The sequence below is a fragment of the Macaca nemestrina genome, chromosome 2, assembly GCF_043159975.1.
Source record: "Macaca nemestrina isolate mMacNem1 chromosome 2, mMacNem.hap1, whole genome shotgun sequence".
NCBI lineage: Eukaryota > Metazoa > Chordata > Mammalia > Primates > Cercopithecidae > Macaca > Macaca nemestrina.
This window is the reverse complement of record NC_092126.1, coordinates 152,232,559-152,255,663: the sequence shown is the minus strand read 5'-3', so window position 1 is coordinate 152,255,663 and position 23,105 is coordinate 152,232,559. Positions and strand designations below refer to the sequence as shown.

The following is a 23,105-nucleotide window of genomic DNA, read 5'->3' as shown; positions in this document are numbered from 1 at the left end:
GGAATGCCGTGGTAGATTCTGACGAATCTTGTGTTGGAGTTTGATCAACGAACTTTGACAAAGTGCTCCTTTTCCAGAATCCTCACTTTCTTGGAGTCTACGTACATCCCTCCTTCTTACATCTCAGAGATGGAGAAGGCTGCCAAGCAAGGGGACACCATCCTGGTGTCTGGGATGAAGACCGGGAGCTCCAAGCTCAAGGCTCGCATCCAGGAGGCTGTCTACAAGGTGGGCCTGGGGTGCTGGGGGACAATGGGCTTCCTGGGGTGGAATCAGGCTGACGGCACCTGCTCATTCCCATAGACATGTTGAATTGTGGAAGTGAGATGCTGTCCCATGATTTCAGGATGTGGGTTCATATTTTTATGTGTTTGGTTTCTTTTGAGCCTCAGCTTACAAAGAAAGGTGGTTGAGGCCCCAGAAAGCATCTCTAGGGGTGCATAGCATTTGCTCATTCTCAGTTTCTAGGGAGGTCCAAGAGCAGGAGGTTCCTAGTAACTTGCCTATTTCCAATTGGCCCCCCCACCGTGCTGGTATAGGGACGCTCCCAAGCACTTGGGGCTTTGACAAAGCCCGGAGCTCCTGGTGTCTTCTATGCCGTCTCTCCTTGTGCCCCCATTGGAGCCCTGAGACTGGTGGCCCAGGGATCCCTTGTGTAGATCTCCTCAACCCCCTGCCCCAGCCGATCCCATGTCTTCCTGGCCTCACCAGCATCCCATTCTCGGGATAGTGGGGGTATGCCAGAGGAAAGGAGAATGAGGAGTGGGTCTATCCAACGTCCTGGTTCCTTCCCTGTCCCCGTGGACTAATGTCCACCCAACCGGTGCCTCGTTTTGAGCTGCAACACTGAGATATTTTTGTTTGCCTAGTGTCTGGAGCACAGGCAGGAACATGTGGTACTTGGCCTGCCATTTAATTTTGTAGAGTGGCAGACAGAGAAATCCTCTTCTGATTCACTCTCTGTAGTGGGTTTGCTGCATCTGGGAGTCCTGGAAGGTTTTGGAAACATGCGGACATGCCCTGTTACAGGGGCTAATCCCGCAGGACTCTGCAGGTAGTACTTGGAGACAGTTTGCTCCTGTGTAGGGCCCAGGCTGGGAATGGGTACAGCCCCACTGCTAAGCTGGAAAGGCAGATTTGCTGTCCTGCCCTCCGACATTCAGTGGCCCTCCCTGCCTGCATTCTGCCACAGAACCCTGCCCATGGTGGTGCCCAATATACTTGTCTCTTTTGAATGCACTGAAGATATTAACTAGTTGTTAAGTGAGGAAACCTGTCAGTTGTGACAGCAGGCTTAAAGGAGAATCCAAAGAATAGCCACAGGACACCAGGCATGCTGAACTGAACTCAGAAACATGCAGAATGCCCACACCCACAGGAGGGCAGTCAGCTGTACCTCCACCAGAGGAAATGTTTTTGTGTTTCTGTGGACAAGAATCGTTTGCTTTGTTGTTGCTTTTCTGCAATGTACAGTGCCATCAAACAGGCCAAAGACAATGAAAGGTGCAGGCCTCTGGAGAATCCAGTACCTAAGGGTGCACTAGACAGGGCACCTAGTGATCTTTCTCCCATTGCAAAGTTGCTCACAGGTTTTCCTGAGGAGGCAGGAGGTCACAGGTTGGGGGTGAGAGGTGGGCAGGGGAAGGGGCCAAGGAATAGCAGCCAAGGGCTCATCACAGCACATGCGTCTCCTGCTTTTTACATTGGCCTAGGGCTTCTCAAGTTCCCTGGACCTTGGGCTTTTGTGCAGAGAGAACTTGAGCTCCTGATGGCCATACTGTCCCTAAAGTTCATGCTGGCTTTCCTCATTTACTCCCGTTTAATCATTGTTTCACATAGAGATAAGCCATGCACAATGGGCAGCCAGTGAGAGGGCTCAGTCTGGGTAATGCCCTTTGTCTGGGTGCCTGCTGTACTTATGGACCTCCCCCGGGACCTCTGGGGTCTGAAAGTGAGGATTTGGGGATGATATCTTGTTTCTTTCCTCCTAACTTCTCTATTCCCATGTTTAAAACATCTCTTTCTCTTGCTCTCACCACCACTCCTCCATTCCCTATCTGCACCTCACTTTGTCTACCTTTTCTTTATGCCAAGAACGTACGCCCTGCAGAAGTCAGGCTGCTGATTTTGGAGAACATCCTTCTGAACCCGGCCTATGACATCTACCTGATGGTGGGAACCTCCATTCAATACAAGGTGCAGAAGATCAGGCAAGGGAAAATTACAGGTGTGTCATTGGCTCTGCCATCGTGACAGATGCTTCCTTTGTCCTTTTTTTATTTTGGTGACATACATGTAACAAGATTTACCATATTAACCACTTTTAAGTGCTCTGTCAGGTAACATTAAGTACATTCACAGTGTTTTGCAGCCATCACCACCATCCATCCACAGAACTCGTTCATCTTCCCAAACTGAAGCTCTACATTGTTAAACACTAACTCCCCTTCACCCTCTCCCAGCCCTTGGCACCCACCATTCTATTTCCTGTCTCCATGAATGTAACTACTCTGGGTACCTCACGTACGTGGAATCACGTAGTATTTGTTTTTTTGTGACTGGCTTATATCACCTTTTTCTTAGCCTGATGTCTTCAAGGTTCATCCATGTTGTAGCAAGGACTGGAATTCCCTTCCCTTTTAAGGCTGAATAGTGCTCCATTGTGTGGATGGATAGATCACATTCTGTTTACCCGTTCATCCATCAACAGACACTTGGGTTGCTTCCACTTTTTGGCCGTTGTGAGTAATGCTGCTGTGAACATAGTGAGAAAATATCTGAATCCCTGCTTTCAAATTCTTTGGGGTATATGCCCCTTCAGTGGCAGCAAGTCCAGAGCTGTGGGCTTTGTGCTTAGCTGGGCTTTGTCCCTGGTCTGCAACTGACATCTGAACAAACTTGGGCAAGCCACTGCCCTTCTCCAGGGCTGTTTCTCATTGGAGCCTTTGAGGCCTTTCTGCCTAGGCTATGAGGACAAAATGAGTCAACAGGAGTGTAGTTGTACTGTGTACTTGTGTTTGGATAGTGAGGGTTCTTAATGGAGTGCCAGTCCTCCTAAGGATCATTATCATTTTGTTCAAAGCTGTGTATATTTAACATCCAGAGCGTAGGACGTGAAGAGTCCTGGGCACAAGAGCTCAGGGCCAGTTCATCCGAGGGCCTCGGGCAGGTGACTTCACCAGGTTGGTAAGTTGGTTCCACCTATGATACAGGATGTCATTTAAGAGGCAGGCAGATACACACTTCAGCATAAGAGCAACTTGAGCGGTGTCCCCACATGATGGGAGGTGCTGCATTGTTTAAAGTCCTGCTCAGGTGAGAGCAGTCGTCTGGTTGGTCATTCCTGTGGCAGAACGCTTGGTCTCTCAGGAGGACAGAGAAACTGAAGACAGGTCCTCCTGCCTTTGGACCAGGTTCTTTCTGGCAAGGGGGTGCTAGTTGAAGGGAAGCAAACTTGTGTTTCTTGATTCTAGGCAAGCAGCATCTGCCCTGCGGCAGGATGTCAAGTCAATGGGGGAGGATGGCCTGCAGTAGGATTTGTAGGAAGCCAAGCATGGGTGTCCTGGTCAGAGCCCGATGTTTACCTGACTTCAGGGCAGCAGATTCTAAGGCAGGGACAGTCTAAGATGTGGTTTTCTGAGACTCTGAAAGGGGAAGAGGCTCCAACGTAGAGTTCTGGGGACAGCAGCCTAAGGAAGAGGTCTCCAAAATATAAACTTATCCATGAACCCTGATCAAGAAATGGCACTGCGGCCTGGAGGAAGACGCTTGGAGAGCCTGGTCACTGCCAACAGCACCTAACCATGACAGCATTTCCTCGGTGTTGGGCAGTTGTAAGTGCTTTTCTTTTTAAAATTACTTTATTTCTTTAGACACTTGGTCTTGCTATGTTGCCCAGTCTGATCTCAAACTCCTGGCCTCAAGCCATCCTCCTGCCTCAGTTCTTCTGAGTAGCTGGGACTACAGGTGTGTACCTGGATATAAACCAACAGCTCTGTGAGGTAGATTTCATTAATACCGTTTCATACATGAGGAAACTGAAGCATAGAAGAGCTGAAGCTCACAAAACTGTTGGGCTCCTTGGCCTTAATCACCCCTGTAGGATCGATTGGAATTTTCCTCTGCCCCGTCTCCCCAAAGGAAACCCAGAAAAAAGCTAATTATAACAACAGGGCCGGCCGGGCATGGTGGTTCATGCCTGTAATCCCAGCACTTTGGGAGGCTGAGGCGGGTGGATCACAAGGTCAGGAGTTCGAGACCAGCCTGACCAACATGGTGAAACCCTGCCTCTATTAAAAATACAAAAATCGACCAGGTGTAGTGGCGCATGCCTGTAATCCCAGCTACTCAGGAGGCTGAGGCAGGAGAATCGATTGAACCTGGGAGATGGAGGTTGCAGTGAGCCGAGATCATGCCATTGCATTCCAGCCTGGGTGACAGAACGAGACTGTCTCAAAACAAACAAACAAAAAACAGAGCCTTACAGTCTCCCAGGGCAGCAGCGAGGTGGTCCATTTGCATGGGACTCATGGGGCATGAAACTGCCCCAGCTGGGCAAGCAGAGCCCGTGTAGTTAAGAAGGGATGGGCTGGCTTTAGGAAGAGCTCACTTGGCCAGGCGCAGTGGCTCACACCTGTAATCCCAGCATTTTGGGAGGCCAAGGCGGGTGGATCATGAGGTCAGGAGATCGAGATCATCCTGGCTAACACGGTGAAACCTAAAAATACAGAAAAAATACTAAAAATACAGAAAAAATGAGCTGGGTGTGGTGGCACACACATCAGCTACTCAGAAGGCTGAGGCTTGAACCTGGGAGGCAGAGGAGGTTGCAATAGCTGAGACCGCATCATCGCACTCCAGCCTGGGCAACAGAGTGAGACTCTGTCTCAAAAAAGAAAAGAAAAGAAAGAGCTCACTCTAAATTAGCTCGGGTATCGCAGCCCAGAGGAACTGTACCTCCCAAGGTACCTAGAAAACTTATGGGCTTGGTCACTGACTTTCCTGCCACAGACAACAAGGAATTGGAGCACACGAAAGATGCCCTGGGACAGGAAAGGAAGGAGGCAGAGCCCACCTCTCTTTCATCAGTGGGGTCATGAGATGTGAAAGTCCTCCAAAAATACACACTCCTGTGTGATTGATGGCACTGGATGCTACTGCAGTGGATTCCAGATGGATGTTTTGGCAAAACCGAGAGGGGCCTAACTAGCAAAACTTCACTGTGAACAAGACACACCAGCGGAAACTCCTAAGTCTTTTAGATGAATCGATTTTGGGGTTTTTTTGAGAGGGTCTTGCTTTGTCACCCATGTTGGAGTGCAGTACCATGATCATGGCTCACTGCAGCTTTGACCTCCCAGGCTCAACTGATCCTCTCACCTCAGACCCCTGAGTAGCTGGGACCACAGGCACACACCACCATGCCTGGCTAATTTTTTTTTTAAATAGAGATGGGGTCTCTCTATGTTGCCTAGGCTGTCTCAGACTTCTGGGCTCAAGTTATCCCTCCTACCTCAGCTTCCCAAAGTGCTGGGATAATAGGCGTGAATTGCCATACTCAGCCTAGTTAGATTGTTTTTTCTTTGAGGTGTAATTCACGTGACTATATTGGTTTTTGCAGGTTTGCTAGACAGAAAAGTCAGGGAATGTTGTCTTCATAGGGGACCTGAATTTCAGCAAATCCGTGTCTTATCCGGCATCCTGTGGAAGCCTCAGAGCATTCTGGGTTGGATGACAGTTACATGGACTTATTAACATAGGATAATTATAACTGCAGATTAACTCTTTATATTTTTCTTTTCTGTTGGGTTTCCTTCCTTACAGTAATTTGTTCTTCTTTGGTATTTTTATTTCCTTTATGCCTGCCTCTCTTCTTTTATCTGGCTGCTCCCTTTCTTGCAAATACATTTCCTGAGCATCTGCTCTGTGCCAGCCCTTTGCTGAGTGCTGGGTGCACAGTGGTCAGCAGGGTTGCCTGCTTCCTGCCCTCCTGGAGTTCACAGCCTAGTGGAGGCAGAGCATAGTCAGTCACATCATGTCTGCAAGTGAGACCTGTGAGTGAAGGAGACAAGCTCCTGGGGCTTATAGCCTGGCATCTGTGTTGCTTATAGGGTGTTCTTCCAGTGGGGACTGTGGTCGCCATCTCCAGTCCTTAGTCCTAAGTCCTGTTGGTGTTTGGATTGGTTGCAGACATGACTGCCACTGTGATCAAGCTGTTAGATGTAATAAAAATGGGAAGGATGTGCTGGCTGATGTAATCAGTATCCAAAGAGATCTTGAGTGGATAGAATGGTGGAAATTACTGAAATAAAATGTACTAGGTTTGCAAAACCAATAGCATGCACATGTGTTGGGCTGAGGTTCATGTGTCAAAGACTCAGTTGTAGAAGGGACTTTGAATCTGGCAGGCACTTAACTGTGGCTGCTCAGAACTAATGTATCTGGGGCTGCATGAGCAGGGGCTGAGGTCAGAGGCAGGGAGTGAGCTGTCCTTCATCCCTGACTCAGACCCAGCTCCGTAGTCATCCCTGGAGCTCATGTGGAGTGCAAGGTCTGGGAGTGGGGGCACTGACAGAAACACATCTGGGGGGATCAGCCAGGGTGAGCAGGGGACAGAAATCATGTCTTTTAGAAGAATGTGGGCCTCTTGACCTACAGAAGGGCAGCTGTTCACCCTCTGCAGATGATAGCAGGGCTGATCTGGGGCCTCAGGAGCAGCCTTTCTGTTGTTGGCCCAATAATTCAAAGACAGGAACTGGGCAGTGCCCTTAACATCTGCAAAGACTTCCACATTCAGCGTGTCTTGTAAGGAGTGAGTTCCAGGATGCAGGGAGTATCTAAGGCCAGGTATGGTGGCATGCATTGGTAGTCCCAACTACTTAGGAGGCTGAGGCAGGAGGATCACTTGAGCCCAGGAGTTCCAGGCTGCAGTGAGCACCTATGAAAGCCACTGCAGTCCAGTCAAGGCAGCATAGTAAGAACCTATCTCAAAAAAAAAAAAGAGAGAAAGAAAAGAAAAGGAGGTATCTAAGGAGTTTGTCACAAAAACCTCCTTATTTTCAGTCTTAGGATTTGCAAAGAGGGTTACATCTGTGCTATATAAGTCCCCTTCAGTGTAAGCATTTTCATTTCCCAAAAGGGCCTTACTCATTTAGAAAACTTTAAAGTAAACAAGGGAGGAAGCTAGTGCTTCATTAATCAGTATAAAGTAATGTTGCTTCATTGAGCAACTGTGTTATTTTATTCTGACATTTATCTTTGATGCCCTGCTGCATATTCTGAACACTAGACGCATAATCTGCAAGAATCACTTGATTAGAGATGAGGACGTGGGCTGTGCATTCCCTGTGGCATTCTCAATTCTAGCCTGCATCAGAATCACCTACAGGGCTTGTGAAAACAGAGCTTGCTAGAGCCCAGCCCACCCCTGGAGTTTGATTCAGCAGGTCTGGATGGGGCCCATCATTTGTAGTTCCGGGTGATGTTGATGGTTCAGGGACCACACTTTGAGGACCCAATGTTGTAGTGAAAATTATTTGATACTTAGTAGGTCACATGAAAAATAACTCAGGATAAGGGCTAGGCAAGTTGCTTCTCTTTTAGAATTCTCATCAGAATCTCTGGAGATTCTGAAACATGCTTTAGCTGAAATTCCTCTGGGAGCCCCTGACCTGACACCCTCTATGGGGTATTGAAGCCCTGAGCTGGCCTGAGAGGAGGGCCAAGCAGGGATGTTGTCTGCTATTCCCTGTGTCCTCTTCTGTTGCTGGAGGGCTAGAACGTTCCACCTGTGGGGACAGTGAATGGGTGACTGGTTAGGAAGCTCCACGGACTTAGGAGAGTGAGTGTGAAAGTGGTCAGGCTCTCTGGATCAAAATGCCAGCTCTGTTTTCCACTAGCTGCATGATGGTGAGCAGGCTGCTCATCTTGATGTCCTCAGTCCCCTATCCCCAAAATGTGGCTCTCAGTAGTGTGTGTTCCCAGGGCTATTGAGGGGTATGAGGGAATGTGATCACGAGACACCTCACTGTTCTGAGGCATCTTGATCCCTGCTCAGCAGTCACTATTGCTATCAAAAGTGCTTGTGGTCTTTGCCCACAGGGCAAGGAAGATGGACATCGATGTTGCTCACTTTATAGAACTGTTATTTCTCAGGGAAACTCTTTTCCATCCTAGCTCATGTTGGGCAAGTTCTTTTTCTGCCAAGTGGGTGTGAAGGGCAGGGGAACTCTGAAGCTGGTGAGGATGGCAGCAAGGTTCATTGTTTGCCATTGTAGACCCCATGGGAGACCAGTGACCAGAGCTTCTCGGGAAACCCCTAGAGGCTGGACAGAACCAGCAAGAACCCCAGTGCCCCCAAACAGCCCCTTCTATGTAGAAGCAAAGAATTCACTTTGCAATGTTCAGAAATGGCGTAATGTTAGTATTCTCTAAGCAGTTGGCAAATAGATTGTGGTTAATTTTTTTTTTTTTAAATAGCTTATAGCAGTCACAGAAAAACTGATTGCCTCTGAAAATTCATGGAGTGTCAGTTTTGTGCACCAGCATGGAGAATAATATTAAAATTTAAAGCACTGAAAACAATTAAGAAAAAAAAAATGCAGCAGCTGTACTGATAGCAGGGTGCAAAGACTCGGGGTGGCAGTGGGAGTGTATTGGCTTCTAACATTTCTTGTCTTTGCTCTCTCTTTCCCTGTTATTTTTTGTTTCTTGATGGCCAGAACTCTCCATGCCTTCCGATCAGTATGAGTTGCAGCTTCAGAACAGCATCCCAGGCCCCAAAGGAGACCCAGCCCGGCCAGTGGCTGTCTTGGCCCAGGACACATCGATGGTCACTGCACTGCAGCTGGGACAGAGCAGCCTCGTCCTTGGCCACCGGAATATCCTTTTCTTGGGCTTGTGTGTGTGCATAGGCATGGCGGAGCTGCTGTTTGGAAGTCAAGTCGTTTTTTCCCTGAAAGCTTGGCAGGGCTAAAAATAGCCATTTCCCCTCAACGGTCTGAAAATCAGAAAGAACTGAAATAGCACTGCTGAGTGGAATTGCTCACGGCTGTGGGTGACTCACCCCAGAGGCTCCCAGCAGTGGGAGGTGATGGCAGGAGCTGCGTGTCATTCCTTGTCTCCGGAAACTTCTCCAACCTGCAGCCTTTCAGAGGGGGCCTGGCGGGGGCTATTTCCATACTAGCATAATGGAGTATTGATGCTCCAAACTTGTCGATGTGTCCTGTGTGGTCTCCAGTGTCCCTTGCAGAGATTCCCCTTTGCTAGTGTGGCAAGCGCAATGTGGTCTTTGATTCTGAAAAGTGCTTTTGCTCTGTGTGGCCTAAGCCAGGGGAGTTTTCATCCCCTCTTCTCTCCATGTAATGTCTTGATGATCAGGATTCTGAGCCAAGCTGAAACTGGCCGGCCAGCGGGTTTGTTTTTTGTCGTATGTCTTGCCCCTTAATTAAAATTCCAGGTATTCGCATGCAAGGTGCTTCTAGGTTACCCAACAGCACCATCTACGTGGTCGAACCTGGATACTTGGGTAAGTGTGGGTCTCCTGGGCCCTCCTGGATGCTGCTCAGTTGTGACTATATGAGTTTAAAAAATAGAAAACAGGCAATAGCTTCACAGAAAATGCTTCCTTCTGGCCAGCTCTGCCACTTGCTATGACTACTATTGCCCGGGGCACTCACCAGCCCTTCCCTGTTTGGTGTAGAAATAGGTAGAATGAGCCAAGCCAGGCAGGCGGCAGGCTCATCAAGAAGAGAAACAGAACTGGGTAGAGTGGTGAGGGGCTTGCACCCTCCAGGTTTTCACGCCACAGCTTTGCCCAGACCTGACCATTGCTATGGACATTTGGAGGTTGGGGCCCAGTGTCAGCTCAATTATAGAGGGACCCTAAGGTAACATGACAGGCAGGTACCTTAGCAGGGAGAGGAGGAACCTGATGATGATATTGAAGGTAGGCATTTTCTCAGACAGAGCTTCTTTTGCGGGAAGGTGTCCTGGCAGAGGGAATTGCTTAGGCAATGGTATGGAGGTGAGAAAGGCATCCCAGGGGACAGCAAGAGTGCTGTGGTATCCTGTGTTGGAGGGGACTGAGAACCTGGGAGGGCAGGGCTGACTCATATGGCAAGAGTGCTCAGTGACAGGCTTCAGAGTGTAGACCTGCTGAGATGAGTCCAGGGTTGGTCCTGGCGAGGTCAGCTCAGGACTGAGGGTTCAAAGCAGAGAACTATTGTGGATTCAGAGTGTAGGCCTGCCGAGGGTTCAGAGCGTAGGCCTGCTGTGTGTTGAGGACAGAGCTGCTGGATTCTGAGTGTAGACCCACTGAGGACGGGAATGAGTTTGAAAGAGCCTTGATCAGACAGAGTGGGATGAGTCCAGGGTTGGTCCTGGTCAGCTCAGGACTTAGGGCTGAAGATGGCATCAGACCTCTGCTCCTCAGCAGCAGGTCCCTCTCTGTGGAGGAGGCCAGGGCCATAGTTGTGGGGCCCACAGGTGGGTGGCGTGGGGCTCCCAGGTGGGTGGCGTGGGGCCCGCAGGTGGGTGGCGTGGGGCTCCCAGGTGGGTGGCGTGGGGCCCGCAGGTGGGTGGCGTGGGGCCCGCAGGTGGGTGGCGTGGGGCTCCCAGGTGGGTGGCGTGGGGCCCGCAGGTGGGTGGCGTGGGGCTCCCAGGTGGGTGGCGTGGGGCCCGCAGGTGGGTGGCGTGGGGCTCCCAGGTGGGTGGCGTGGGGCTCCCAGGTGGGTGGCGTGGGGCCCGCAGGTGGGTGGCGTGGGGCTCCCAGGTGGGTGGCGTGGGACCCGCAGGTGGGTGGTGTGGGGCTCCCAGGTGGGTGGTGTGGGGCTCCCAGGTGGGTGGTGTGGGGCTCCCAGGTGGGTGGGGTGGGGCCCGCAGGTGGGTGGGGTGGGACTGCCCGTGTGGATGCTGAGGGCCCCTGTGCTGAGGGTGGTGGTCCCATCGTCCTCCACCCTGCTGTACCTGAGGCCTGAGTACAGGCTCCCCTGCCTGTTTTAGGGTTCACCGTTCACCCTGGTGACAGGTGGGTGCTGGAGACCGGCCGCCTGTATGAAGTCACCATCGAAGTTTTTGACAAGTTCAGCAACAAGGTCTATCTGTCTGATGTGAGTGCCTGTTCAGGTCCTAGCTGGGGGATGAGGTGGGGTCGTTGCCTTACGCAGCTGCTGAAGAGCAGCCCCCAAAGCAACAGGAGCCCCCATGCAGGCTGACCGAGGAAGGGTCCTGTTTCTAGTGGCGCTCCCGGGTCTGTGGGAGATAATGCGGAGGCGTCCCGGGGCATCTCCAGAGCCTGTGAGCCTGCACACCAGCCCCGCTGTGGAGCCCCTGTCAGGCTGGAGAGCAGAGGGTGCCACGGCGGCAGGGTTCCAGGAGAGGGGGATAGGGAGGAGGTCTCTGCCCACCACTCTCCCGCCCCCTTTTCCCCAAGCTGGGGACCTCAGAGAATCCATTCTCCTCCTGCCCTGCAGAGAGTCAGGGAGCACGTCCTGGCTTTCTTCATACTGGGTCCCAGAAATACCTGGAACCCTGCATGACAGAGGCCGAGCTCAGCACGCTTTCTGGTTCTGGAAGGGGGTGTGAGACAGATGGGGAAATGTGCAGGAGTCTTGAACGCCTCTCTATCCCCTGTGAGAAATTCCAGCCTCGTCAGTGAGCACCTCCAGGCCCTTCCAGGTGGCGTTGGAGGTTTTAGAAGAAGGAAGTGAGGTTCCTCTCGGTGTCCTTGAAGAAGTCATTGCTTTGCTCGTGTTATCAAACAAGGGCTGGGATGGTCACCATTTATAGTTACCTGTAGGGGACATGATGTCCTTTTTTTATATTTACTGGTTCCTTGTTGAGACCTTGGTAGGCTCCAAGCTGCCCCAGGTGCCACAAGGGGAGAAGAAACAGGAGCGCAGGTCATTGGGCCATGCAGGGAGGGCGGCCTCGGTGGGGACAAAGGCCATAGTGGTCAGAGCTCTGTTCCAGGGCCCAGCCCGCCCATCTGTTGCTAGTAGAGGCTGCTGAGCTCCAGGGGGCCCCTTGGCCTGGCCTGGCTGCTGGTTTCAGTCCTGTAGCTTCGTGCCCAAACTCTGACTTTCTGGAGTCACCCCAGAAACACCTCTCTCCTGTCCTGCCTCATCTTCCAGAACATCCGAATTGAAACTGTGCTTCCTGCTGAGTTCTTTGAGGTGCTCTCATCCTCCCAGAATGGTTCGTACCATCATGTCAGGGCACTAAAGAGGGGACAGACGGCCATTGATGCGGCCCTCACCTCTGTGGTAGACCAGGCAAGTTGGTGGCTCCCCTGCGTCGTGCCTTGGCCTATGAAGCCCCGCTCTGTAGGCAGAAATGTCAGCCCAGGAGGGCCATGAGTCCCAGGGAGTTGGGCCACCAGTGTCCCTTTGCCTGTTTGGGCTACTTGCATCCTGGGTTCTTTTTCCCCTTGTCTTCAAGAAGCCCATCAGCCTTAGGGAGCAGAGCTTTGCTGATTGGAAAATCGGCCTGGGTGTTCCCATTTTCCTATCCCACACAAAAGGCCTCCTGGCCTGAAAGGGGCCACAGGCCGTAACAGGAAGAAACGCCCATGCACTGACAGTGACTCCTGCCAGAGTCAGCCTCCTCAGCTCTGGGGGCTGGGTGAACTGCTTTAGCGCTCAAGCCTCAGTTTCCCCATCTGTAAAGTGGGGGAGGGGGGACACCACGTCCATCCTGCCCTGAGGATTCATTCAGGCAGCACTTCCAGAAAGCACTTCAGAAAGCCATCCCCGTGGAGAATGAGAGGGTGGCTCTCCACTCTCCCAGAAATCCACCTTTGTGGCCTGATCCCCAGGGAGGGGTGGGGGTCCAGTGACTGGGAAAGACTGATGATGACATGGATGTCATAGTGACGTGTGGCACCCTCACCCGTTGTAGGATGGAGGGGTCCACATACTACAGGTGCCTGTGTGGAACCAGCAGGAGGTGGAAATTCACATCCCCATCACCCTGTATCCCAGCATCTTGACATTTCCATGGCAACCAAAGACGGGCGCCTATCAGTACACAATAAAGGTACGTGAGACCGCTCACCTCTGGGTGCGTTCCTTTGGTGTTTTCATAGGATTGTGGCTTTTTGTCCATTCTATTACTTTTAGTATTACTCTCTAGTGGTCATAGAGAATTTTAAATCACAGTCTTTATGATTTCTGTTGGTTCCTGAGGTTTCCATCATAGCAATACATTTTGGTAATTAGGAAAAAAAAACAACAAAAAAAACCAACAATGAAAAAATTGAGAATAAGGCAGGGTGCAGTGGCTAACACATGCAGTCCCAGCAATTTCGGAGGCTGAAGTGAGAGGATCACTTAAGCCCAGGAGTTTGACACCAGGCTGAGCAACATAGGGAGACCTCCATCTCTACCAAAAAAAAAAAAAAAAAGAGAGAGAGAGAAAAAATGCAATAAAGAAAACCTGGAATACAGATTTGAATTTCATTAACATTTATTTTTCTAATTTATTTTAAAGCAATATATACACACACCCTTAGAGAAAACATTAAAATTTAAGGGATAAGTATCTCCAACATCATCACATGGGATGTATCATTGCTCTCACCTTAATGCTTGTACCTGGTGTTAGCCAGCAGGACTCACGTTAGACAGTGCTCGAGTCCTCGTGGTCGGTGCAGGGCACATCAGTCCTGCTGTCCTGTGGAGTGGTGACAGGTGTCCGTAGACTGGCACCAGCTGTCTGCTCAGGTGTGTCACCATCCTGGCCTCTTGGGTTCTGGGGTTGTTTCCTCTGGTCTGGGAGCAGAGGTGTGGTCGCTGACCTCCCAGCAGACGATGAGGAACGGGCAGGGGTGTGTGCTGGGAGCTTGTGTCTAGTCAGGGAGGCAGCGCCCTGCAACTGGCTCGGTGACCAAGGGTTTTGTCCCACGCCAGCCTGAGCTCTGGGAGGTGCCACCAGGTTCTAAGGCATCTGTCATGGGCCTGTGTGTTTGTGTGCGTCAGTCTCGAGGTCCCCAGAATATGAGGACAGAAATGAGACAGGACAGAGGGTGAGGGCAGGGGTAGCCTCCAACCAGACCCTAGTTGATGCCACATTTTTCCCTGCTGTGGGCATCGACCTTGTGTGTCAGTGAGGAAGTGGTCACAGGTGTTTTAGAGCCTGTGAGAGTGTATCTGTGTTTGAGTGTATTGGTGCTAGTGTATATGTGTGAATGTATGTATGTGTGAGAAAGTTTGAGTGTGTGCATGTGACGGTAAGCTGGTGGGAGTAGGTGAATGTATGTGAGTGTACCGTGGGTGTGAATGGTGAGTAGGTGAAAGTGTGAGTGTGAAGGTAAATGTAAGTGTGAACATGTGTACGAATGAGTAGGTGTATGTGTGTGCACTGTGGGTGTGAGTGAGCATGAGAGTAAATGAGTGTGAGCAGGTGAGTAGGTATACATGTGTGCACTGTGGGTATGAGTGGTACGTGTGCATGAGTGTATGAGTGAATGGGCAAGTAGCTGTACATGTGAGTGTGAATTGTGAGTGTGAATGGCGAGTGTGTGCATGGGTGAGCCCATGAGTGTGAGGATAAATGCGTATGAGTGTGAGTGCCTGCATGCACACGCACGTGTCTCTGACCCTCTGGCTTCCCCAGCAGGCTGAGGGCAGGCAGCCGGTCCTGTGATGGCTTTTCCTCCGCAGGCCCATGGTGGCAGTGGGAACTTCAGCTGGTCTTCGTCAAGCTACCTGGTTGCCACAGTTACTGTCAAGGGCGTAATGACCACAGGCAGTGACACCGGGCTCAGTGTGATCCAGGCACACGATGTGCAGAACCCACTCCATTTCGGTGAGATGAAGGTGAGAGCTCAGGGCCAAGACACCCCCTGGGAGACTCGGATGGTGGTCTCCAGCCACCCACTCTGAGCAAGCCTCGACTTCACTCAGAAACACCCCCAGCCCTGTGTCCTGTACTTAGGAGCTCAAGCTCCAGCCCTTCCCTTAGGAGCTCACGGCTATGTCAGGAAGATGGACAGGATGTCTCACACCAGCCAACAATGGGCCCAGAAAGACCAGTGTCCACAGGGCTGGGTTTCTGGAGGGGAGATAATCTAAGAGCCATTCTAGAAAATTTCCCAGACCTGAAAGATAGGAATCTCAAATTGGAAGGTCTGCCAAGCACTGGGTTGTAAACTCACAGTGAAAGGGCACCACCAGGCTCCGAGAGACCAGGCCAGACTCCTCTCCCTTCACTCACTTTTGGGTACAAAGGCAGATGTTCCCTGCACAGGTCCCCACACCTGGCTTTTGGCCCTGAGTGACATGGGACCATCTCACTTCACAGTGGTGGCAGGTGGTGGTGGTCACAGCTGAGCCTCTGCCAGCCCCACCTGTGGCCCCTGACCCCAGGCCATACTTGCCTGGTGCTCTGACTTCAGCCCTTTTATTCCTTCATTTGGGGCAGGAAGGGACACCCCATGGAGTCCAGCTGCAGCCTGCTCTTACAGTATCGGGGACAGGGATGGATGGGCTGGCCGGTCTTCCACTTGAGACCCAGAGCCGCCTCTGTCTAAAGTGAGGCCTGATTCTCATGGAGACGGGGCTCCACACAGGCCCTTGAGATGAAGCATGAAGTCCAACATTGGGATAAACTGGGACCCCATCCCCTCACCCCAGTTTCCCCTTGTGCCACTGTTTGCCCAGCCGCCCAGCCAGATCCTGAGGACAGTTCCTCAGGAGGCAGCATGCGTCCTGGGTAGAACCTGGCTTTCTGGGGCCAGCCGGCAGGGCTTGCGCTCAGAACCAGTGCACTGTAAAAGAGCCAGCCCTTTCCCTTCAGGCCAGTGCTTCACCAGGTGAGGGGGGCTGAGGAGAGCCCCTCCTTAACCAGGAGGTGGGACTCTAGTTTTATACAATCATGGCTGTGCTTACTACCTCTTTCCTGGCTCCAGCCGCTCTACTGGTCCATCCGATGAGCCATTCAGAACACATCCCACATCTCACTGGTCCTGACACGCCTGCCCTGGCTCAAGCTGCCGCATCTCCCTCTAGGGCTTTCCAACAGCCTCCTCACCACACTGCTCACATGGCTGCTGATTGATACACAGAAGCCAGGGTGGTGGGGACCTCTGAGGTCCCCCAGCTCAGCCACGGTAAACACTGATTCCTCACCATGGCTGCCAGCCCCATCTCTTTCCACTGCCCCTGCACAGTGCACTTCAGCACACTGGCCTCCATGTTCCTCCAAGGTGCTGGCCTGGTAGGTGCTGCAGGGCCTTTGCACGCACCATCCTTTCACCTGGGGTGTTCTTCCCCCAGGCTTTGCCTGTCTGCCTATGCTGTGGCTCTCAGGTCTGAGCTTCTAGGCCACTCCTTGGAGAGGCCTCCCCTGCTCTCTGTCCCTGAATCACCCCACTGACTGCAACAGGCTTCTTACAGATGTATCCTCAGTGCTCAACACACAGCAGCTCTTAGGAAATCGAGCAACAGGCCCTGCCTCTCCCGTGGAGGTGACTGAGCCCAGGCCATGCCCCTGTCTTCCAGGTGTGTGTGATCGAGCCCCACAGCATGGAGTTTGCCCCGTGCCAGGTAGAGGCACGTGTGGGCCAGGCCTTGGAGCTGCCCCTGAGGATCAATGGCCTCATGCCCGGCGGGGCCGGCGAGGTGGTCACCTTGAGCGACTGCTCCCACTTTGACTTGGCTGTCGAGGTGGAGAACCAGGGTGTGTTCCAGCCACTCCCAGGTAAACCAGCGCTGCTGAGCAGGTGCCAGATACTGGGATTGGTTCCAGATTGCGTGGGTTCTCGGCATGGACCGCCAGATTCCCGAAGAGAGGGCTTGAGGCAGCAGAGGGGCAGCAGCATAAGGAATGGCAGTTGTCTCCTGATCCACCATCAGTTCCTGTCTGGCCTGGATCTTGCCCACCGTGTGACTTTGGCAAATCAGTGGCCTCCCTCAGCTTCAGTTTTCACATCTCTAAGCTGTGTGTCATCTACATAGAATCACATCAAGTGCCTGTTTTAGTCCCTGAAATGCAGTTGGTATTCAGAATGCATTGTCAATAGGGGTTTGGTTAGTTCTAGAGTCCTCTCACCTGTGACAGGCCAGGCCCACCCATCTGTTCTCTGCTTCATCTGCTGTGGGGTTTTGGTGGTGACATGGGTGGAGTCTGACTGTGATAGTTTATCAAGTGTTAGCCCTGCCAGGACAGGACAGGCACTTTGCATGCCTGATCTCATTAGGACTTTAGAACCACCCTAGGAGAAGGATCTGTTGTTGGCCCATGTGACAGATGAAAAAACTGAGGCTGTGTAGCTGTAGCTGCCCAATGTCACACATGGCCTGGGACAGGGATGGGGTGCACATCTGGGTATGACTGACTCTTGCCCTGGGGCTTTACTCACCTGTGAAATGGGCCCTAAAGATGAGGGAAGGAAGGGCTCCCTCTCTGATTTGCAGAAGAAGACCAAAGGACAAGGAACTATTGAATAGGAGTAAGATTTGGGCAGAGCATTGGAAGTAAACAGGGACAACATTTGGTGGGCAGGGGCACCTGTACCAGGGCCCGGAGGTAGGCAGTGCATGGTGCCTGTGCACATGGAGGACTGAGAACAGAGGACCCGTTGAATCACAGAGTGCTTTGGAGGGCTTGGACCTAGTGTCCAGGCAGTGGGGGGAGCCACTGAAGGTTTTTGAACAGAAGAGCGATGTGATCCTGGCAGTGTTTGGGAAGCTTTATTGGCAGAGGGTTTGTAGGATCGCCTGTGGTGCCAAGTGGCTGTGCACGCAACTGTAGCTGTAATTATGTGCAGAGCTTTTACAGTTTGAAACTGCACAGAAGGAGGCCAGTATCTCTGAAAAATCCCTGAGCAAACTGCATCCAGGAGAAACTAAGCTCATGAAGTCTACAGTGTCATTGTCAGGTAATCATTTAGGTTGGAGGAAAAGCCTTCCGCATGGGAGAGGCCCACTGACAGCAGGACATGAACCACTCCCCTGCACTGCCTGCCACAACTGTCCTGGAGGGAGGCTGCAGGGTGCTACTCAGGCAGGGGGGCAGGTCCCAGGGAGGAAAGTTCACGGCTTGGAGTTCCACAGGCCTGGGTCTGAGCCACTCCACTCCCTTGCTATCTCTATGATGCCGGTGTGCTGCCCAGCCTCTCTGAGCCTTGGGTTCTTTAACTATAAAATGGAATGACAGCTCTTGCTTATTGTGATGGTTACAAGTGACTATCCCTCAGCACAATACAGAGTGTTTCTCCAGGGGTTTGACTTCTGAAAACAGCAGTCAAGATGGGAATCCTGTGGTTTCAAATTTCTCTTAGGAAGTGCCTTGCATTGCCCCTGGCCTGGGGCATGGTGTGCATGGTAATGTGTAGGGAGGTGTGTAGGGCCCAAGCTGTATGAAAATATGTATCTTAGAAACCTGGGCTCTGTCAGGACAGAGATGCTCACCCCACAGAAACCCATGGGGCTCAAGAACAGGTCGGATCAGCAGGTTGACCTGTCCCTGTAATACCCACCTTGGAGCTTACTCAGCTAAAGAAACAAATTTGGTCCCATGTTAGGTAAACTCCCTCTGCCACCTCCCAGGCTCAGATCACAGGTAGCCAGACTCTGATCATGGCTCTGAGGAGGAGCCCTGGTAGCCCTGGCCCAGGCTGGCCTCCCTTCTGTGGCTCCCTCTGCTTACTGTAGTTGGACTTGGCAGTCCCATTTCTGCCTTGCCCTCTTGGGTGGCATCTTCTTGAAAGCCCCTGGGCTGTGGGCACTACTGTGACTCTCTCAACATGTCTTTGTGCTGGCATAGACAGACTTACAGAATAGAATACTGAGCCCAGATGAAAACCTGCTCATACATGGTGAAATGATTTTTGGCAAGGGTGCCAAGACTGTCCAATGGGGAAAGGACAGTCTGTTCACCAAATGGTGCTGGGACAACCAGGTATCCACATGTGTAAGTATGAAGTTAGACCCTTCCATAACTCCAAACACAAAAATTAAGTCACAGTGGATCAAAGACCTAATATAAAATTGAAAACTATAAAACTTCTAAAAGAAAACCAGAGGAAAGCTTCAGAACTTTAGAATTGGCATTGATTTTTTGGCTATAACACCAGATGCACGGGCTACAAATTAAAAATAGACAAACTGACTACAACGAAATAAAACAGTTCTGTATATCAAAGGACACAACAGAGTACAAAGGCAACCTTCAGAATGGGAGAACACATCTGCAAATTGTATAAGGGGTTCATATCTAGGATATGTAAAGAACTCCTACATCTCAGCAGCAATAACACCAATAACCCAATCAAACAGTAGGCTGAGGACTTGAATATTTGTCCGAAGCTGATACACAGACAAGCAGCACACGGGAAGATGCTCAACATCACTCATCATCAGAGTGGTGCAAATCAAACCCACAATGAAAAGTACTACCCTCCTTAGGATGGCTGCAATCAAAACAACAGAAAACAGCAAATGTTGACAAGGATGTGAAGACACTGGAGCTCTTATGCGCTGCTGGTGGGTATGCGAAAGGTGCTGCTGCTGTGGAAAGCAGTATGGTGGTTCTTCAAGAAAGTAAACATGGAGTTACCATATGATCCAGCAGGCAATCCCGCATCTGGGTGTACATCCAAAGGTGTTGAAAGCACGATCCCCAAGAGGTGTTTGTGCACCCATGTTCATGGCAGTGTTATTCACAATAGCCAAAAGGTGGAAGCAACCCAGGTGTCCACCGTTGGAAGAATGAATGAACACAATGAGGTCTATCCATACAGTGGAATATTATTCAGCCTTAAGAAGGAAGGAAATTCCGACCTATGCTACAACATGGAAGAGCCTTGAAGACATCATGCTTAGTGAAGTAAGCCAGTCCTTCACTGAGGACTTTTGTCCCCACAAAAGGACAAATACTTTATGATCCCACTTATATGAGATACCTAGAGTAACCAAATTCATGAAGACAGGAAGTATAATGGTAGTGGTCAGAGACTGGAGTGAGGAGAATTGGGAAGTTACTGTATATTGGGTGCAGAGTTTCAGTTTTGTAAGTTGAAGAGTTGTGTAGACAGATAGTAGCGACATTCACACGCTACATAAATGTGCTTAATGCCACTGAACTATACACACAAAAGGTGTTATGGTGGGAAATTTTATCTTACCTGTATTTTATCAGAATTTTTTTAAAACAATTTTTTTTTTTTTAAGATAAAATTTTAGATTGCGCATGGTGGCCCATGCCCGTAATCGCAGCATTTTGGGAGTCCGAGATGGGAGGATTGCTTGAGCCCAGGAGTTTGAGACCAGCCTGGGCAACATAATGGGACCATGCTTCTACAAAAAAATGAAAAAGTTATCCTGGTATGGTGGCTCACTCCTGTAGTCCCAGTTAATCAGGAGGCTGAGGTAGAAGACTCACTTGAGCCTAGGAGGTAGTGGTTGCAGTGAGCCAAGATTGTGCCACTGCACTCCAGCCTGGGCAACAGAGCAAGACCCTGTCTCAAAAATAAAATAAAATAAAAACTTTAAAACTTAATTTAATAATGGCAGGGATGTAGGGCAGCCGTTGGCAGCAGTATAAAGTGACACAACCACTTTGGGAAGATATTTGACAACAGCAACCAACAATGACTACAGCTAAACAAATGCACGCCCTGCAGCCTAACACTTCCTCTCTTAGGGATGCACCCAACAGAAATGCCCAGGTGTGTCCCCCAAGAGGAAGGCGCCCAGATGTTTACAGCAATACCATGTAGCACAGTCCCAAACTGGAAGAAACCCAGATGCGCACCATAGCATGGGTCAGTCTGTTGCTCTATATTCATATAACAGAATCATATGGAGAATGTGGACAAAGGATCCTCAAGTGTGACCAGTGAGAAATCCCATGAACACTGCTGAGGTGAGGAAGCCAGGCACAAAAGAGTTGTGCCCGTGGCTCCCTTTATGGGAACCATACCAAGCAAGGCTCAGTTGTGCTGGTGGCACCAGGCGGGTGGTTTTCCTTTAGGGAGAGGCCAGATACCAGAAGGGTCTCCGGGAGATTCTGGGGGTACAGATAATATTCTGTTTGTTGATATGGGTGCTGCCTATAGGGTGGATCCAGTATGTGGAAAAATCATTGTGAATTATATACTTATGTGAATTAAACATTATTTATTTATTTTTTTGAAACAGTTTTGCTCCCTCATTGCCTATGTGGGAGTGCAGTGGTGCGATCTTGGCTCACCGCAACCTCTGCCTCCCGGGTTCCAGCAATTCTCCTGCCTCAGCCTCCCGAGTAGCTGGGATTACAGACATGCGCCACCACGCCCGGCTAATTCTGTATTTTTAGTAGAGATGGGATTTCTCCGTGTTGGTCAGGCTAGTCTCAAACTTCCGACCTCAGGTGATCCGCGCGCCTCAGCCTCCAAAAGTGCTGGGATTGCAGGTGTGAGCCACCGCGCCTGGCCGTGAATTAAACATTTTTATTTTTCTTTTGAGACAGAGTTTCACTCTTACTGCCCGGGCTGGAATGCAGTAGCGCGATCTTGGCTCATCGCAACCTCTGCCTCCTGGGTTCAAGTGATTCTCCTGTCTCAGCCTCCTGAGTAACTGGGATTACAGGCATGTGCCACCATGCCTGGCTAATTTTTTGTATTTTTAGTGGAGACAGGGTTTCTCCATGTTGTCAGCTTGTCTCAAACTCCTGACCTCAGGTGATCCGCCCACCTCAGCCTCCCAAAGTGTTGGATTACAGGCATGAGCCACCGTGCTTGGCTGAATTAAACATTTTTAGTTAAAAAAAATCAGATCAAGGATCAAGCCTGGGATGAAAGAGGGGTGCCCCCAGCCTGTTGTGCCTTCCCCACCAAAGGTGATTTCAGGGCTGGCCACAGTGGCTCACGCCTGTAATCCCAGCACTTTGGGAGGCTGAGGTGGATGGATCACTTGAGGTCAGGAGTTCAAGACCAGCCTGGCCAACATGGCGAGTCCCCATCTCTACTAAAAAATTACAAAAATTAGCCAGGTGTAGTGGTCTATGCCTGTAGTCCCAGCTACCTGGGAGGCTGAGGCAGGAGAATCACTTGAACCCCAGAGGCAGAGGTCTCAGTGAGCCAAGATCATGCCACTGCACTCCAGCCTGGGCAACAGAGCAAGACTCCATCTCAAAAAAAAAAAAAAAGGTGATTTCAGGGTGACTATCTGGTTCTCTCCTTTCTGCAGGGAGGCTGCCGCCGGGCTCTGAGCACTGTAGCGGAGTCCGGGTAAAGGCCGAGGCCCAGGGCTCTACCACGCTCCTTGTGAGCTACAGACATGGCCACGTGCACCTGAGTGCCAAAATCACCATTGCTGCCTACCTGCCTCTCAAGGTGAGCCAGGGGCCCTGCCCTTTACCTCTCCCCTGCCCACTACTTCCCAGATGCAAATTACCCATTTGCTCTGACAAATTTGTGTGATAAACCCAATTCCTTCAAAATAGCTTTTGGCACAGCTCCCTCTCCCATGATTTCTGGCTGAAAGCAGGATCTGTGTGGAAGGAGCAGAGCCTCCCTGATGGGCAGTGGTTGTGGGCATCTCTGGTTACGCGAGACAGTGCTTGGCAGGCTTGGCAGGATACCGACCTGCCAGCCTCTCCCAATGAAGGTAGGAGTGTGGGCTGCAAGGGCTTCAGAAGTGTGTTCAGCAAGGGTCACAGGGGAGTGCTTCCACTCCACTCCAGAGCTAACCTTCAGGGTCCCCGTAGAGTCCTAGAATTGGGACAGCGGCCCTGTGGTATGGCAATGCTGAGACCTCCAAGACTGGGGTCAGAGAGGATCTGCCCTGGCCTAGTGTCCATCCATCCTGCCTCTCATCTGAGGACAGTGGTAGCCACAGCCTGTGCGGAGCAGAGCACGTAGCCTCAGTGTCCATACCACCCTCCTGAGCCGAGTCCAGCCTGACCCCACCCACTCTTGGGCCTTACATTCCCTGCCTGTAAAATGGGGCTGAGACAGCTCTTGCCTCATGAGGTCGTGATGAGGATTTGCTGAGCTCACAAATGGAATGAGCTCAGAACACAGTCTAGGGGGTAGTGCAGGCTCAGGAAGGGTTAGTTATTAAACACGGGTAAAAAAGAACTGGGCCTTCCTCTGGGGTGGGTGTGAAGGCTCTGTACGAGGG

At 51.0% G+C, this 23,105-nt stretch overlaps 1 protein-coding gene across 2 annotated transcripts in view; it reads left to right on the top strand.

The window, feature by feature from the left end:
- Nucleotides 1–23,105, top strand: part of LOC105477739 (nucleoporin 210) — a 106,082-nt gene that overhangs the window by 32,905 nt on the left and 50,072 nt on the right. For both annotated transcript variants that reach the window (XM_011734435.2, XM_071092243.1), the window contains exons 5-14: nt 78–228; nt 2,095–2,227; nt 8,721–8,879; nt 9,458–9,526; nt 11,002–11,108; nt 12,132–12,272; nt 12,898–13,035; nt 14,661–14,816; nt 16,500–16,698; nt 22,170–22,315. In XM_011734435.2, coding sequence (XP_011732737.2) covers nt 78–228; nt 2,095–2,227; nt 8,721–8,879; nt 9,458–9,526; nt 11,002–11,108; nt 12,132–12,272; nt 12,898–13,035; nt 14,661–14,816; nt 16,500–16,698; nt 22,170–22,315 — 1,399 coding nt within the window. The remainder of the gene's footprint in view (nt 1–77; nt 229–2,094; nt 2,228–8,720; nt 8,880–9,457; nt 9,527–11,001; nt 11,109–12,131; nt 12,273–12,897; nt 13,036–14,660; nt 14,817–16,499; nt 16,699–22,169; nt 22,316–23,105) is intronic.